At 43.4% G+C, this 17,060-nt stretch overlaps 1 protein-coding gene across 1 annotated transcript in view; it reads left to right on the top strand.

Moving 5' to 3' along the window:
* The window catches only part of LOC120058764 (glutamate receptor-interacting protein 2-like), a 53,273-nt gene extending 39,190 nt beyond the window's left edge, over positions 1–14,083 (top strand). Inside the window, exons 11-24 of the mRNA XM_039007501.1 lie at positions 187–351; positions 615–801; positions 3,534–3,679; positions 3,932–4,012; positions 5,267–5,330; positions 5,636–5,781; positions 6,257–6,401; positions 8,843–8,982; positions 9,168–9,347; positions 9,510–9,675; positions 10,797–10,911; positions 11,101–11,316; positions 13,623–13,769; positions 13,860–14,083. Coding sequence (XP_038863429.1) covers positions 187–351; positions 615–801; positions 3,534–3,679; positions 3,932–4,012; positions 5,267–5,330; positions 5,636–5,781; positions 6,257–6,401; positions 8,843–8,982; positions 9,168–9,347; positions 9,510–9,675; positions 10,797–10,911; positions 11,101–11,316; positions 13,623–13,769; positions 13,860–14,057 — 2,096 coding nt within the window. The 3' untranslated portion in view covers positions 14,058–14,083. The remainder of the gene's footprint in view (positions 1–186; positions 352–614; positions 802–3,533; positions 3,680–3,931; positions 4,013–5,266; positions 5,331–5,635; positions 5,782–6,256; positions 6,402–8,842; positions 8,983–9,167; positions 9,348–9,509; positions 9,676–10,796; positions 10,912–11,100; positions 11,317–13,622; positions 13,770–13,859) is intronic.
* The last annotated feature ends 2,977 nt before the right edge of the window (positions 14,084–17,060 follow it).

Raw genomic sequence — 17,060 nt, 5'->3', positions numbered from 1 at the left:
TTGCACGTATGTATTTTGAGTTGCTGTTGATCATCAGTATGATATCTGATATGATATCATTGACTTTGTATTAGCATCATATGTAGCCCACGTGGAGTTACAGGTCAAGTGGCGAGTTGCATTATTCTACCTTGAAGGGGATTTCTCTTTGCATTGGTTTGATGTTATGAGCATGTGTCCTTTCAGCTCTGGTGTGTGGTGGCTTCTCCCCTTCCTCTACAGCCACCTCAGGGTACAGCAGCAGTCAGGGCAGCAGCACCCTGCCCTGCCCCATCCCCCCCGTCGCCCCCACAAGCCCCCACAGCACTACACACAAGAGATGCCAGCGGAGTAAGGAGCACAAGAGCTCACGTATGTGGATTGTTTTTTTCATGTGAATTCATACCAGCGTTTTATAATAGTTTGAGAATTTACCCGGCCTCCCCTCGTCAAAGTGGTGACCGCTCTGATGACGGATCACTGACGTAGACTGACTGATGGAAAGACTGATAGCTGACTCACTCTCTTCTTTTCACTCTCGAACACTCACTTTCCCTTTCTCTCTCTCGCGCTCTTTTCACTCTAACCATTTTTTTCTTTCTCTCTTCCTCCTATCCATCCAACCCCCCTACCAGTGTCCCTATCATCCAGCTCAGTGGGCCCTGGAGGTCAGGTTGTTCACGTGGAGACCAGCGAGGTCGTCCTGAGGGGGGATCCACTCCTAGGGTTTGGGGTTCAGCTGCAGGGGGGTGTCTATTCCACAGAGACCCTGTCTGCTCCCCCAGTCATCCGCTTCATCGAGCCCGACAGCCCTGCCGAAAGGTGACCCACAAACACACAAAGAGATGCATGTGCGCACACGGCCTTCCACACAGAGACGCACAGTGTGTTAGTCACTCAAGAGGATGGTGGGGCATCATCAGGAGTGATGAGGCGAGTCACTGCTTTCTCTGAGGAGTATTAATCTGGGTCTCCTACCTATCCCAAGACGTCAGTGTTCGATACACTGTGTCCTATCAATTCCATTAGCCACTTTGCTTTGATGTAATTGGAATACCTGCAGTGGTATTAGAATCTGTTTTTGTGAGAAGCATTCTAGTCTACTTTCCCGGTAGTTTATTTGTCACACCACACTTCAACACTCTTCATTTTGATCCTTGCATTTAATATCTGTTTATTGATTAAGGTAAAACGATACAGGCCAATTAACAGCGAGCACCGATTAGGCCAGTGTGTGGTCTCTCTCCATGTCTTGTAAGATGAATGGTAATGTCTGTATGAACAAGAGAAGGCCTTGTCCCCTGGGTGGTGTAATACCATTAAAAGGCTCCCGCCGTTGGGAGGGAGTGACTCAAGCAGAACGTCGTATTGTGATGTTCGCCTCAGCCCTGGCGCGAAGGTAAATTAATTGCAGGGGTTAGTGAATGAATCCTAGTTCACAGTGCTCCTATGTGTTTGTCCTGATCATTATGTGATCATGGAAGTAAGTATGTGTCTGATTGTACAGTTGGAGTGTGGGTTTGTGGGTGCATGTGTGTTTGTGTGTGTGCGTGATGGAATTGGTTTGGTGAGGTGTCTGCGCCCTTATTCAAGGTGAAGAGTCATTTTGTTATCAGAGAGATGATCGAGATTCGTTCAACTTAGGTGACATATTGATTCAATATTAGTCATTTTTTTCGGGAAAATAAGTTTACTTAAAGGTTTCCCATTGCTCAGAAGAAGACAGGCGGGACCAGTTAAAACAAATAAAAAATGTAACAACATGAATTGATTGTGCCCTTCAGGGTCCTGACTCAGTGGATTGTTGATGGCAGTTGTCAGTGAGGAGTGTTGGTCCCATGTTTCATGAGCTGAAATCAAAGATCCCAGAAATTGTCCATATGCACAAAAACCTTAGTTCTCTCAGATTTTGTGCACAAATTAGTTTACATCCCTTTTTGTGAGCATTTCTCCTTTGCCAAGTTAATCCATCCACCTGACAGGTGTGCAATATCAAGAAGCTGATTAAACAGCATGATCATTACACAGGTACACCTTGTGCTGGGGACAATAAAAGGCCACACTAAAATGTGCAGTTTTGTCACAGAACCACAATGCCGCAGATGTCTCATGTTTTGAGGGAGCGTGAAATTGGCATGCTGACTGCAGGAATGTCCACCAGCACTGTTGTCAGATAATTTAATGTTAATTTCTCTACTATAAGCCACCTCCGACGTAGTTTTAGAGAATTTTGCAGTACTTCCAACTGGCCTCAAAACCACACCAGCCCATGACCTCCACATCCGGCTTATTTATCTGCGGGATCGTCTGAGACCAGCCACTCAGACAGCTGATGAAACTGTGGGTTTGCACAACCAAAGAGTTTCTGCACAAACTGTCAGAAACCGTTTCAGGGAAGCTTGTCTCCATGCTCGTCGTCCAAGGACTTGACCTTACTGCAGTTTGGCGTTGTAGCCGACTTCAGTAGGCAAATACTCATCTTCAATGGCCACTGGGCACGTTGGAGAAGTGTGCTCTTCACGGATGAATCCCGGTTTGAACTGTACCGGGCAGATGGCAGGCATCATGTATGGTGTCGTGTGGGCGAGCGGTTTGCTGATGTCAACGTGGTGAACAGAGTGCCCCATAGTGGCGGTGGGGTTAAGTTATGGGCAGGGATAAGCTACTGTCAACAAACACAATGCATTTTATTGATGGGAATTTGAATGCACAGAGATACCGTGATGAGATTGAGGCCCATTGTTGTGCCATTCATCCGCTGCCCTCACCTCATATTTCAGCATGATAATGCACAGCCCCATGTCGCAAGCATCTGTATACAATTCCTGGAAGCTGAAAGTGTCCCAGTTCTTCCATAGCTTGCATACTCACCAGACATGTCACCCATTGAGCATGTTTGGGATGCTCTGGATGACTGCGTGTTCCAGTTACCGCCAATATCCTGCAACTTCTCACAGCCATTGAAGAGTGTGACAACATTCCACAGGCCACAATCAACAGCCTGATGAACTCTATGTGAAGGAGATGTCACGCTGCATGAGGCAAATGGTGGTCACACCATATACGAACTAGTTTTCTGATCCACGCCCCTACCATTTTTTTAAAGATTTAAGGTGTGTATTCCCAGCCATGTGAAATCCATAGATTAGGGCCTAATGAATTTACTTATATCTGAAATCTACATGAGAGTAAAGAAAACAAGATGGATCTGTATATGTGTATTCGCTCCATATAACAGATTCATGGTATTAGTCAACATGGATAAGGTTTCTTATCGCTTTACAGCAGGACTCTCATGGTCTCCGCTGAAAATGCTTTTTGGTTTCAGAGTTGGCTTAATCTGGGTCTGGGAAATGGGCCGTAAATGAGAGAAGTATTGGGGGAAACAGTTCGTAACACCTGGTCATTTGGATAAATGTCTGTCTAGTCTAACTGTATAAAGGCCACATTCAGTATGAAAATTTGTTTTCTATTTTCATCTAAAATATGCTGAATGCCACACACAATTACCCTTTTTCCTCTATTTTTATCTTCTAACTGCTTTGTGTTGTCAGATGTGGACTTCTGCAGGTGGGGGACAGACTCCTGTTAATCAACAGAATCCCTACAGAGGATGGAACACTGGAGGAAGCCAATCAACTACTGCGAAATGCCGCTTTGGCCAATAAGGTCACTCTGGAGGTCGAGTTTGATGTAGCAGGTATAGCCTTTTTATTTTCTTTAACGTTTGTTTATCAAAGTTGGAAATGGCATCGCTTTTATCCATTCATATTTTAGCCAGAGCGACTTTAGGTAGTGCATTCATCTTAAGATAGCAAGGTAAAACAACCAGATACTGTATCACAGTCATAGTTAGTACATGTTTCCTTAATATGAGTTAAAAGGACAGTCTGAATTTGTGTTATTTATGCTTTAATCAATCTGTTAATTTCATGTTTTTGTCCCCAATTAGAATCAGTGGTTCCAAGTAGTGGCACGTTCCATGTGAAACTGCCCAAGAGGAGGGGAGTAGAACTTGGCATCACAATCAGTGGTGAGAATACCAGATGCGAACAGCAGGGGGCGACGTAGCCCAACATTAGAATCCTTGGCCTTCATATCAATTCAATCTCAATTAAATTCAAGGGGCTTTATCCTTATGGGAAACATATGTTAACATTGCCAAAGCAAGTGAAGTAGATAATATACCAAAGTGAAATAAACAATACAAATGAACAGTAAACATTATACTCAAAGTTCCAAAAGAATAAAGACATTACAAATGTCATATTATGTATATATACAGTGTTGTAACAATGTACAAATGGTTAAAGTACAAAAGGGGAAATAAATAAGCATAAATATGGGTTGTATTTACAATGGTGTTTGTTCTTCACTGTTTGACCTTTTCTTGTGGCAACAGGTCACCAATCTTGCTGCTGTGATGGCACACTGTGGTGTTTCACCCAGTAGATATGGGAGTTTATCAAAATCGGGTTTGTTTTCGAATTCTTTGTGGATCTGTGTAATCTGAGGGAAATATGTGTCTCTAATATGGTTATACATTTGGCAGGAGGTTAGGAGGTGCAGCTCAGTTTCCACCTCATTTTTTGGGCAGTGTGCACATAGCCTGTCTTCTCTTGAGAGCCAGGTCTGCCTACGGCGGCCTTTCTCAAAAGCAAGGCTATGCTCACTGAGTCTGTACATAGTCAAAGCTTTCGTTAAGTTTGGGTCAGTCACAGTGGTCAGGTATTCTGCCGCTGTGTACTCTCTGCTTAAGGCCAAATAACATTCTAGTTTGCTCAGTTCTTTTGTTACACATTGGAAATAATTATCTTTTTGTTTTCTCATGATTTGGTTGGGTCTAATTGAGTTTCTGTCTCTCTCTCTCTCTGTGGATCAATGCTCTGTGATCCATGACTGGTCTCTTAGACTGAAAGCTACTGCCTAATTATGTCTGTTGAGTAATGGTGGTCTAATACAAGCATTTATCATCAACTCTTTCACACTTTAACAAGCCTGGAAAAACAAAGGACAGAAATTCTCTGTAAGCACAGAGAGGATTTTAGGGAAGTGATACCACATATACTGAAGGTAGTAGTAGGGCAAGCCAACGGTGAACGTGTTATATATGCAATGATGTGGGACTGTTGTGGGTGGGTGCACTAAAGTGGAGCATGCATGTATCCAGAGCAAATGAAAATAATGTGGGCTACAGGTAACTACTGATCAATGTGATTTCTATTCCCTGCTATTATCACTGTGGATGTTATTAACGTTTCATGTAACGGTGTCTCTGTCTGAACAGCAAGCAAGAGACCCGAAAAAGCTCTCATCATCTCTGACATCCGAAAAGGAAGCATAGCCCACAGGTATGTCCCACATCCCAATCACATGGGGAGTCAGGCTGATAAGCAAAGAAACATCCAGTTTTTAGATGACTCGAAACGAATTACGTGCTTTACTGCCTCTGTTCTGGTGTTAGCTAAGTCTGAAATGCAGTGATACTAGTCATGAGCAGGAGTTATTCCTCACCATGTGACCTTACCAGGAAAAACAGGGCCCTGGTAATAGTATCTTTAAGATGCAAAGCGAATGTCAGGTACAAACAGACAAGTATCACTTGATGTTTTATCTGGTTTGATTTGTTGCCCTCCTCTCCCCTGCCTGCTAATAGGACAGGCACGTTGGAGCCAGGGGACAGGCTGCTGGCCATCGACAACGTGCGTCTGGAGAACTGCACCATGGAGGACGCCATGCACGTGCTGCAGCAGGCAGAGGACATGGTCAAGCTCCGCATCCAGAAGGACGAGGATAACGCTGGTAGGATGAACACAGAGTCATGCTTCAACAATAAAGATGCAGTATTGCGCGGAGAGGTTGGTTGAAAGTACAGATTTCTGTCCAGTGAGGTTGAATTCCCTAATGGACACATCTCCAGACTGTATCAAAACATTGCTGTCTATTTACCTAGTATAAACAAACATCATTACATACCATTTGTCATAAGAAAGTTAATGTGATGTGTGGTTGTGCTGTAAGTGCCCACTGTTTTCGCACATTTTTATGTAAAATACCATCTGAAAAAGAACTGTAAAATGAAGTATAGTAGAGTGTCATGGTGCTTTGATTTGTCAAGTGGCCTGTTTTTACATGTTTCATTTGTGACTCATGTCTGATGTGTGCTAGCTAGTGTGCAATTTATTTTTTGGTCTAATTTATCCCTTATGTAATAACTGTCATATTTGTACATGTTCTGAGCATGTGTGGTTATGCACGCTCTCTCTCTCCCTGTCAGATGAGCTGGAGATGTCTGGTTCCATTATCTACACAGTGGAGCTGAAGCGTTACAACGGCCCGCTGGGTATTACCATCTCAGGCACAGAGGAGCCTTTTGACCCTATCGTCATCTCAGGCCTCACCAAGAAGGGCCTGGCTGAACGGTGAGAGGGTTGGGGTTCAGGTGTCAGGGGCATGAGGTTGGCGCTCCTATTATAAGAGTGGTTCGAGGTGATGAGACTATAGGGAAGATCTCAATTGCATACTCCTCGCGTCCTCTCCCCTCTGACCTTCTCCTCTAATGGGTTTTGAGAAGGAGGCGAGGAGAGAGGACACGATGAGTATATCATTGATATTCTCCCGTAGACTGGCTCCATAGGTGTCAAAAGCCTTTCCTTGTCTCCTCTGCTTCATCTGTACTGTATGTATAGACAGGCTGTAGGTGAAAGCAATATGGAGGATGCCTACCCGGGATCTGTTTTCTGTCTGGATTTTCTGTACAATTCTTTAATAGATAGATCTATAATATATAGATAGTCGAAGCCTCTTTAGACGGTTGGACTATTGAGATGCACCTCGACTCTACTATTATGGTTGTGATTTACGGTTGAAATAAGGACCCGACAAACTGTGATTTTTGCCACACCCTCAAAGCCACACTGTGTAAAATTTGTCAATAAACAATAGCTGTCTGGTCTGTTATTTGCTTAATCAGCTCTTTGCTACTCTCTCACCAAACTGGTTGCCTCATTGCCGCAACCATACAGAAAAGCCTCTGAAACACAGAAGGAGCTATCATCACACTGATATCCTTTATCGCCTTCTTATTAGAGCCCAACCATATATCGTTTCACCAATATTATCAGCTGATGATATTCGATAAATAGGATGAAAAAGGAAAATATGTAAAAAAAATAATAATAATAATCTATTGTATTGTTACGGTTAGGAGGCTCAAACACTAGAGCTGTGTTCGAATAAGTATACTACGTACTTAATGAGTATATACTACATACTATATACTATTAGTTCATTTTAGTATACTATAAACAGTCTCTTTTCAGTTGAGCGTCCTAGCTCTTCTCCTCTCTACGGGAAGTTGATGTTGTTGCTATGCAACCTCTTGCTAGCTAGTTAGCATGACAAATGACTAGTTAGACATTTTACGACTTCGGGTGGGTTCTTAAATTCAATCTGGAGTGCCAGAGTGTGCTCGTAAATTCAGAGCGTTTCGCTCTCGGAGCGCATACTGGACGCTCGGGAGTAGGGTTGATTTGAGTGTTCTGACACCCAAGCTAACGTTGGCTAGCTTGCTAGCTACTTCCAGGCACAAATGAGCCCACTGATCATTTTACTCACCCTAGTAGAGCTGGTTAGGCAGTTTTCATGTTATCCATAGCGTGGGTGACTGTAACTGTGCTGTTGGCAACAATTGAATTACGTCTGCCATATTCAACGGGTGTTGAGCGCTCATAAATTCATTATTCTGTGCTCTGGTACACTCAGACGAGAGTGCTCTGAAAGCGAATTTTCGAAAGCACCCGAATGTCCATTGAGAACGCACAACGACTATACCATTTAGCTAAGCTAAGAATGGCGGGAATAATCAAGTCAATAAACGCTGGGTAGTTAGCCTGTAGTTAATATACTAGCAAGTTTGACGTGTAAGTAGCCAACTAACGTTAGGTAGCTGGCTAACATACCGGTACATACTGCTGTATTGATATGCTATGTGGTTCTTAATTAATAAGGACAGCGTAGCTAACAATTTGTCAGCCAACATAACGTGTAAGGTAATTTATTTGAAAAGTCATTTATTACATTGCTCAACGTGTTCTTAACATTTCTTGTAATTAGTTAAAGCAATGAATTTGTATCCGCTCTCGTTGTACTTCGGCGGCGCATATTTTCCACCATTTTCTTCAAATCTGAAAACAATGTGAAGCCACTGCCATTTCCTGAAGAATTGCATTATGGGCCCTAAAGTACGGAAATAGTGTCCTTTGCGTGTATAATTCATATTTTGGCAAATTTAGTACGACATCCGGGAACTTTTGGCATACTAACTATATCCATACTATGACTAATAAGCGTACTATATACTCAATTCACGTCACAAATAGTACGGTTAGTGTGGTTAGTATGAGTATTCGAACACAGCTATGGTTTCCACAGGATAGCAGGAAGTCGCTTTCTCAGCAAAACCTCTCACAGACATAGCCTGGTTCCAAACTTGTAAGTTATGTGCTTCAGGTAAGAGAACAGAGCTGTGAAGTAGTGACTGCTTAGCTGCAGTGTTTTTCCCCTACCCTTAGTGTTGGCACACAAAACTAAAAAGTATTTGCATTTTGTCACTAGACAAGTTCATACACTTGTTTAAGGGCGTTACAGCATGTCATTTGAGCTGTTATTCCCGTCCTCTATGCCCAAGTTGGTTTTAGGTGGTTTGAACAACCAATTACCTTCTTGTTTACTTATCTTATCTAATGTTTGTAATAGGCTTGATATGTATATCTGTTGTCTCATGATACCCTGGGAAATGACAAGGGGCGTCTTCCTTTGAAGGAATACAAATATTATTTGTCATATTGTCTTCTGTCTGTAGGACTGGTGCCATCCATATAGGGGACCGTGTCCTGGCCATCAACTGTGTGAGTCTGAAGGGGAAACCCCTGAGTGAGGCCATCCATCTACTCCAAATGGCCGGAGAGACTGTCACCCTTAAGATCAAGAAACGCCAAGACGGTATGTACTACTGTTGTTAAGTTTGTTAATCAAGTTGCTTTCAAAAAAAAGTATGCATGGAAGGGCATGCTGAGCCTTGTATTTGTTAGAAGAGTTTCATTGACATAAATACATGACATTTCATTACGTTGAGTTAGGATTCTGTCTTGACTTTCCATTCACTGTCTCTCTCTGTTCCCATGCAGAATCGGATGGGCAGCAGATTTCGGAGCAGGCAGGATTCCTGAGCGACACAGAGGATGAGCTGACTGACTCCCAGAAGACCAGTAAACACTCAGGGGTGTACTCTGCCACCGGGCCCAGCGTGTACTCTGCCATGAGCTCCTGGGACGGTTCCGGCATCGACACTGGCTACGGCAGCCAAGGTGAGGACAGAACACGGCCGCACAGTCATTACCAGTTTAGACAAACAGCTTAGGCCACTTTAGACGATTGCTATTCTCACATGACTGTCCTGAAATCAGTTGTTAGGGGTGGGTAGAATGTTATCATATTTATTTATGTTTGTTTTTGTCCTTTGTGTTCAGGAACGTATCTCCACAGAGCTGCAGATTTGACCTTCCAGCCTAATGAGTGGAGACGCACCAAACCGACCCGGACTCACCTCACCTCCACTGGCCTTACCGCCCTTACCCACCACTCCCACCTCTACGATGGGAGATACGATGAGGATGACTGGGATACGGCTGCTGGGTGAGTGCCTACTTCAGGCGAGAACAATGGATTAGCAGCCTGGTTCCGGGTCTGTTTGTGCTTTATCCTACTCTTAAAGCACATGCAGATCTGGACATGGCAAATGGATTTTATCATATCAAATCAAATTCTAAGTCACATGTGCCAAATACAATTCACCTTACAGTGAAATGCTTACTTACAAGCCCTTAACCAACAATGCTTTAATTCACCTTACAGTGAAATGCTTACTTACAAGCCCTTAACCAACAATGCTTTAAGAAATGTTAAGAAAACTATGTGTTAAGTAAGTGTAATAGGTAATAGGTATAATAATTTTACATCAAACATTGTTTAATATTGTGGCTTTCAATGTTGTTATTTTTTCCTTTTCATCTTCAAGTATGCCTTCTGTATGCCTCCATTGATGTATGTAAGCAATGAGCAACATTAACAAGTTTGGTTTAGTCTAAAACTCAATATGCATTGATTCACTGCCAGCTATCAATTTGTAAAGTGAATCCAAGAAATATGCAATTTTTCTCTAAATCCCCACAGTTGTTTCATTCATCCATGTTGTCGTGCTTCGTCTATCTGTGCTTTTTCTCTCTTTCTCAGGTATTCTCTCTCTAATCTGCTTTACTAACTGCCCGTGAGGTTCCTGGTGTTTCACATAAACACATATTTTTCTCTGTTGCTTCTGTCTTCACCAAACCTGTCCGTCTAAAGCACCCAAAGGCTCAAATAGACACACACCTGTTCCTTGTCTTTTGCCTCACTCTTGACTCATCACTAGATTTTTTTCTCAACTTGTGACCTTCACTGCCACAAATGGTCAACTCTTAAAGGCTTTTTGTGTGGCCTAACTTTTAAACTGTTAACTATCTGCATGAAGGCTCTGTCTGTTCTAATGGAATACACTGTTTTGCGCCTTCTACTGTGATAGTGAGAGAGTTAACGCTTGCCCTCCCTGAGGCCTGAAAGGTTTTTAAAGGACCTCTCCGCGATGCAGTGCGATGCAGTGCAATGCCTGCGTTACCCACACTGCTTTGCAGGCCACACCCGTTTCAAACCAGAAGCAGGCATCCCCAGTCCCAGAACAGCAAGGCTCCTCTCATGTTCTGGTTACTGCGTTGTCATAGATACGCCAGCCCCCCTCGTTGCCATGGCACCCTGAACCAGGAGAACACCTTCTGGTCCCAGGCCCTGCAGGACCTAGAGACCTGCGGCCAATCAGAGATACTTAGGGACCTGGAGGTAGGCTACATCTCCCTCCCATCTGTTTCAATCTGCTACTAAATGAAGCAATACAAAAGTCTGATTGTCTAGACAGTCCAGACACCTGCTGCCACTTTTTCTATTCAGTCAAGCTGTGTGTGGATAGGTACGTGCGTGCAATATATTAAGTTATTTCCTTCACATGCCCATCATTTTGTTTTCTCCCAGGCGTCCATGACAGGCAGCACTCTTAGCCTGTATCTGGCGTCCCAGGAAGACTCAGTGCTACAGAGCACAATCAGTCCTGTGAAGAGGGGTCCCATCCATGACGAGCCCAAAACCAAAGGCAACCTGCAGAGGTCCAACAGGACCACGGACACACCCCACAGAGGGAGAGGAGAGACCCAGGAGACAGCCCTGGAACTACTGAAGGTGCATAGCAGGGTGGGAGGGGGCATCTCAATTCAGTTCCTATTCATGGACTGACAAATTATTGGATTTTCAGTCCACTTCATGAACTTACTGACTTGAAATGCAAACTGATATCAACCCCTGGTCCGTGGGGAATGATGTGGGTTGATTTCCAATCCAATCCATGCTTAAAGCATGGATAGCTACCATATGATCGACCGAGTATGCAGACAACCCTGTAAAGCTATTGATCAGTGAACTGTAGCCTGACCCTGCTCCACATTTATGTGATAATGCCCTTGAAGCCGGTGTTTGGAGGATATATTGGAACAGGTATTGTTAAGCCTGAAACAAAGTCAAAACCGTACACATATGTCCTCCAAACACCGGCTTCGAGGGCATTGTCACTTTCATACTGGTTACCAACATATTCACATAATGATTGACATACTTTCATAAACGTTATTTTGATGAATTTATTCATACTTTTTCATCCTTCCACCATATATAGTCCCGACACAAATCTAGGGTTTCTACCCAAGCCGGCTGGTTGTTCTTTCTATCAGTTCGGTTGCTAGAGACGCGACCCAGTCGTTCAGGCTTTTCGTTCTGTATCTATGGACGCGACCCAGTCGTTCGTTCTAGATGTTCCATTGCCATACTGGCTGGCAACGTTCTTATCACTTTCTAGCTAGCCAACTACGGCTATCTTAATCGCGTCAAACAGTGCAGCCAGAATTATAACAGTAGCTGCATTTGTTTAATCTGTTTTCTAGTGACATTTATTTGGTTACGTCCATAACAATGAGCTAATGAGGCGCGATTTCGCCTGGCATAGAAAACGTGCTCTCTCGTCAGGACACGGTTGTTCAGGAGGAGCTAGCCAACAATACAGCTAACACAATCACTTTAAACAGAAGCTGGAAAGACTGCAAACTAGCTGCAGCTTCGTTTTTCAATTGATAATTCTTTGTTTATATCCATACATATGATGCCAGCTGATTCATGATTTCAACTGGCTGAGAAACGCAGCCTGTCTGTCTCGTCCCGACTCCCGACACTTTCATTACTATGGGACAGCTGGAGATCGGAATTTGAATATTGAAACAATGTTGCAGATGTCGGAGAGACAGACAGCAAGGTTTATACGAATCTCCGCTGTTGAAAACGAAATGTTAGTCTAAAAGAAATGTGAGATAATGTCTAGATTCTTTTTATAGTGGAGATCAAGTTTATAAATTGCTTGGCTGGGCTGATGAGACAGTGGATTGTGCAGTCAGATGGAACAGAGTAAATAGGCATTTTAACATATTAGATTTAGCTAGTGGTAACTTGTGGAATCAACACCGGCTGGAATGCGGTTTTTAACCAATCAGCCTTCAGGATTAGAACCACCCGTTGTATAATATGGCACAGGGAGAACATGCCTGTTGGGTTCAATTCATATCTTACCCTGAGCCTCACCCTTCACTAACTGAACCTCGGGCTACCCTGCCCATCACTGGAGTGTAACTGGACTCAGTCAATGCCAGGCCAGTCAGGACTTGCAGTGTGTGGGATAATAGATAACGAGCATAACACTGCACACTGAACCTGCTCATTATAATGTAGTGCACTAGCTCCTGGTGTTGTGAGCGCTATTGTCCCCTCGCCACATGCCGTGACCCCACTGCATGTACAGTACAGTCTGTTCTATTGTGCTGCGGTGTACTGTTGCTTTAGGAAGTGGGATTGAATAAGGGCACAAGCACTTAGTAACTGAATCTAACCACGCCTTTAAAAACAAACATGAATTGCAGGTGGAATACACCGGAGGCTGCTGAGGGGAGGACGGCTCATGATAATTGCTGGAATGGAATGGCATCAAACACAAGGACACTATGTGTTTGCTGTGTTTGATAGCATTCCGTCAATTCCGCTCCAGCCATTACCCCAAGCCCGTCCTCCCCAGTTAAGATGCTACCAACCTCCTGTAATTGAGTGATTGTTGATATTGGTATAATTTCCTCTGACAGCCAACGTGTTTGAATGCAGTTCCATAGCTAATCTGCGTCATTGACATTGCTAAACCATATCGTAACTCACTTATTAGCCTGTGGCGATATGTGACCTGTAAAGCCCAATTCTCATGACTTCCGCAAGAATGGCATTGCGCCGAGCGAGCCATTATTTTTCAACGGAGGCGTCGTTGTGAGGGTTACGGAGAGCTAGGCCTTGGGGGTCAGCGCCATTACGCTCAGAGTTTAAGTAAATGTACACCCCGCACAGTTCCCGGACCCAACGGAGAGCTTGGCAACTTACACGGATCAAGTGAATGTGCCTTACTGTCTGTTCTATAGGTGACCCTGAGGAAGGACCCAGACCGTGGAGACTTTGGCTTCAGTGTGTCAGATGGCTTCCTGGAGAAAGGCATCTACGTCAGCATGATCCGACCAGATGGTCCTGCCAACCAGGTCGGGTTGAAACCCTATGACCGCATTCTGCAGGTACACACATTTGTTCAACTAACATTTTGAAATAATTTGCTATTAATACTGTGTGTCTTTGTTATGTTGAACTGAACGCTCCTGTCCCAGGTGAACAGAGCGAGGACCAGAGACTTTGACTGCTGCCTGGCTGTTTCTCTCATCACTGAAGCAGGAGACAGCTTGGACCTGGTCATCAGCAGAAACTCCCTGGCACAGGCAGATAATGGGCCACCTCAGGACTGCGAGGACCCTTCTGACTCCCTGTTCAGCTTCCTACATTATAGGACCAATAGTATCGCCCTGTGACAAAGGTCCAGGGGGGAGGTAATGGATAATAGCACATTCAAATGGTGTTACACATTATACCATGTGACATGTAGGCACTGCACGTCTCACGCGCTGGTTTTGTTTTGTTATATCTCTTGTACATAGACACAGAATCACATTCACATGTGAGAATACATGTGTACGTGAATAAACACACAGTCAGTCACTAATTCACACTCCCACACACATACATTTGCTGTGACCAATGTTAGTCAGTGTATTCATGTGATCTAGAGCGGAGAAGGCTCAGTCAGGCTTCTGGGGCTGTTCGGGCAGAACCACATGTAGTTAGGTAACAGCGTCTGACTCAGCCTGCTCAACTCTACAGAAGTCCCAGAGAAACAAACACCCACTTCCCTCTCAGAGAAGGTGTGTTCGGGATACAGCACCACCACAGTGTTTTTTTCGTTTTTGTTCAACAAAAAGAAAAGTTAAATGTGTGCAATTGTGACACTCTGTGACCTCTTGCTGGGGGATGGTGGAGTTGCACGTACACACACATTTGACACACGAACGTGCGCACATGTGGGTGTTCGAGGAGTCCAGGCATGCTGTGCTGGACTATTATTTTAGCCATGTCTTGGCTGGCTGCCCTTTCCTTCCCTTCAGCCCGGCCTGGCCAGCCAGCCCCCCTCACTGTTAGCGCCACAAAATAGGTAGAATGCTAAGCTGGCATTCACTGTTACTTGCCAAGTATTGCAGACATTTCTATTTTAGATACCCCACTCTCTGTCCTAAAGTCCAAAATGTTTGTGAAAATTGATTTGGGTCCAAGTTTTATGGCCGTCACGTGAAGACAAATACTTACCAAGGCCTTTTTTTATCACTCCTTTGTTGTTGCAGAATGTTTCTTTCTCTTGTTACATTTCTCACACCATGTTATTAGCTACTGGATAGACTGAGCAGACAATTGTCATTCATTACTTTTTGGGATCAGCGTTTTTGTTTCAAGGTTCTTGTCAATGGTTTTACGTAATCGAGTTCACCATATTTCTGAAACCAAACCACACACCGTTTGTGCTTATATGCACTAGTAGGTCACCTAAATCAGATCCGTGCACTAGAATTGACATGCTTTATCACTCAATATTTAAATGTATTATACAACTAATGGTGATAATGTCACAGTCTTTGTTTTGAAAAGCTGTGTCACACTCTAAAGGAGTGTTCCTTGTCATTAAAACATAGTATTCTGATTATGTTCCGGGAGCTCACTTTTCTCCTACACCTCTTTAAAATTGTACCCTCAGTATCAGCATATCTTGTGAGGCCAGGGGTTTTTCCTGACTAGAAAAACCTCATGGCTTTAGTCCTATGCAAACATGTTTCAGAAGGCATTACACCAGAGGTACTTACAGTACAGTATCAACTCTCAGGTGTACAGTGGTTTCTCTACAAAAACCCTCATAAGTGAATCACATCCCCTGACAAATGTGGAACGAAATACCTTTCAATTGAGATGATGAATGATTTCCATTTTAACCTTTTAAACTCATTTTAATGTATCTGCTGAGTATTAGCCCTCAACACTCCATAGGGTATGGACTTGGATTAGAGAGTATTTTCCCCAGCTTCCATGGCTGTTTCTCCCTCCCATCATGGTAAGCATAAACATGTAGCTATAGGATTTAATGTCCCACCCATAGAAAGCTTGCATTGTTCACAAGGGGGAATTTTAAAGCTTTTCTCTGCTGAACAATTGCCATATTCTGTCCTGCTCAGTCAGACAGAACCTTCTCCAGAGCTGTTCCCATTTAATCATGCCATTATGTTTTTATAAAGCCCCTACGTAACACGTCTCGCCCTGGCCTGCTTACCAAGTTGCCTCAGTGGAAATACGATTTGTTTCTTGTCATGTAATGGCTGGGGAAGAGATGTGAGACAGAGTCATGCTGTCCCGTTCAGGACTCAACTCACTGCTTTTTAATCCTCAGAGGAAACATGTTTTAAGAATGTTTTTTATGTTGCTCTCAAACTGTCATACATTTGATACAGATACCTATTTTTGGTTCTATTTTGTTTTATTTGAGGTGGTTCTGAGTTTTATTCAGTAAAGTCTGTACAACATGGTCTCCCTTCCTAAGTACAGTGTTTTTATTTGAACTGACGTTCTGCATATGTGGTTTTGTATGTAAGATGTGACTTAGTGCAGTATCTGTTTTCTGTACAGTTCTTCTGTTTACATTGTCCCCCAGCTGCATCCAAGCATAGCTATTTAAGTGGTGGGGGGGCTGAAGGAAATTGGTTTGTAAGATGTTATTGGATTCTTGAGTGAGAGATGTTTTTCCCGCTTTTTATGAAAATAAAGATCTGAGGAAAGTCTTTTTTCTTTCTTGAATTCTTCTATGATAGCCATTTATCTTTGCCCAGTCTACCTTTGGACATTAAGCAAAGGAAGGTTTGCAGAAAGAACATGTCCTGAAACATATAGTTAAATCATGATTTCATGCATATTTCTACCAAGAAAGACCTTGCTCCAGCCAGATTTGGCCAGCCTCCCCTAACACTGTCGATCCCAGGTAACAAGCTGGCCATAAATCTACAATGGTCTCAGTCCCGCCACCCTCACTTCTCTGTAGATGTGACCATCACGTCTTTGTGGGTGAGGTGTCAACAAGGTTTTCACCTGCCTAGAAGGGACACCTAGGATCATTTACCAGAAATGTCAATGCAGGTTTGTCAAACTAATGTATTATATTATATTTCCTCGCTTTAGAAATTTGCAAAAGTTAGTCCTCTATCCATCGATTTCAACATTTTCGGTGCGCCCTGACTTTCTTGATTTCATTTTGAGGACTTTTAGCAAGCTGGATAGAGTGAAGAGACTATATACAATAGGTCTGTTATCACTTCCACAAGGTATATGTTTTTTAACTAGCCACCTGTGGGACGGATTGAAAAGACTATCTTTGACACCCCTGTGTCAATGTAAGGCCGAAGCAAGGGGGCAAAGGAAGATTCAAGCTCAAATAATTATAATTG

The sequence above is a fragment of the Salvelinus namaycush genome, chromosome 14 (genome assembly GCF_016432855.1).
Source record: "Salvelinus namaycush isolate Seneca chromosome 14, SaNama_1.0, whole genome shotgun sequence".
In the NCBI taxonomy this organism is placed as follows: Eukaryota; Metazoa; Chordata; class Actinopteri; order Salmoniformes; family Salmonidae; genus Salvelinus; species Salvelinus namaycush.
The sequence above is the reverse complement of the archived record's forward strand: the minus strand, read 5'-3'. Positions and strand labels throughout refer to the sequence as shown.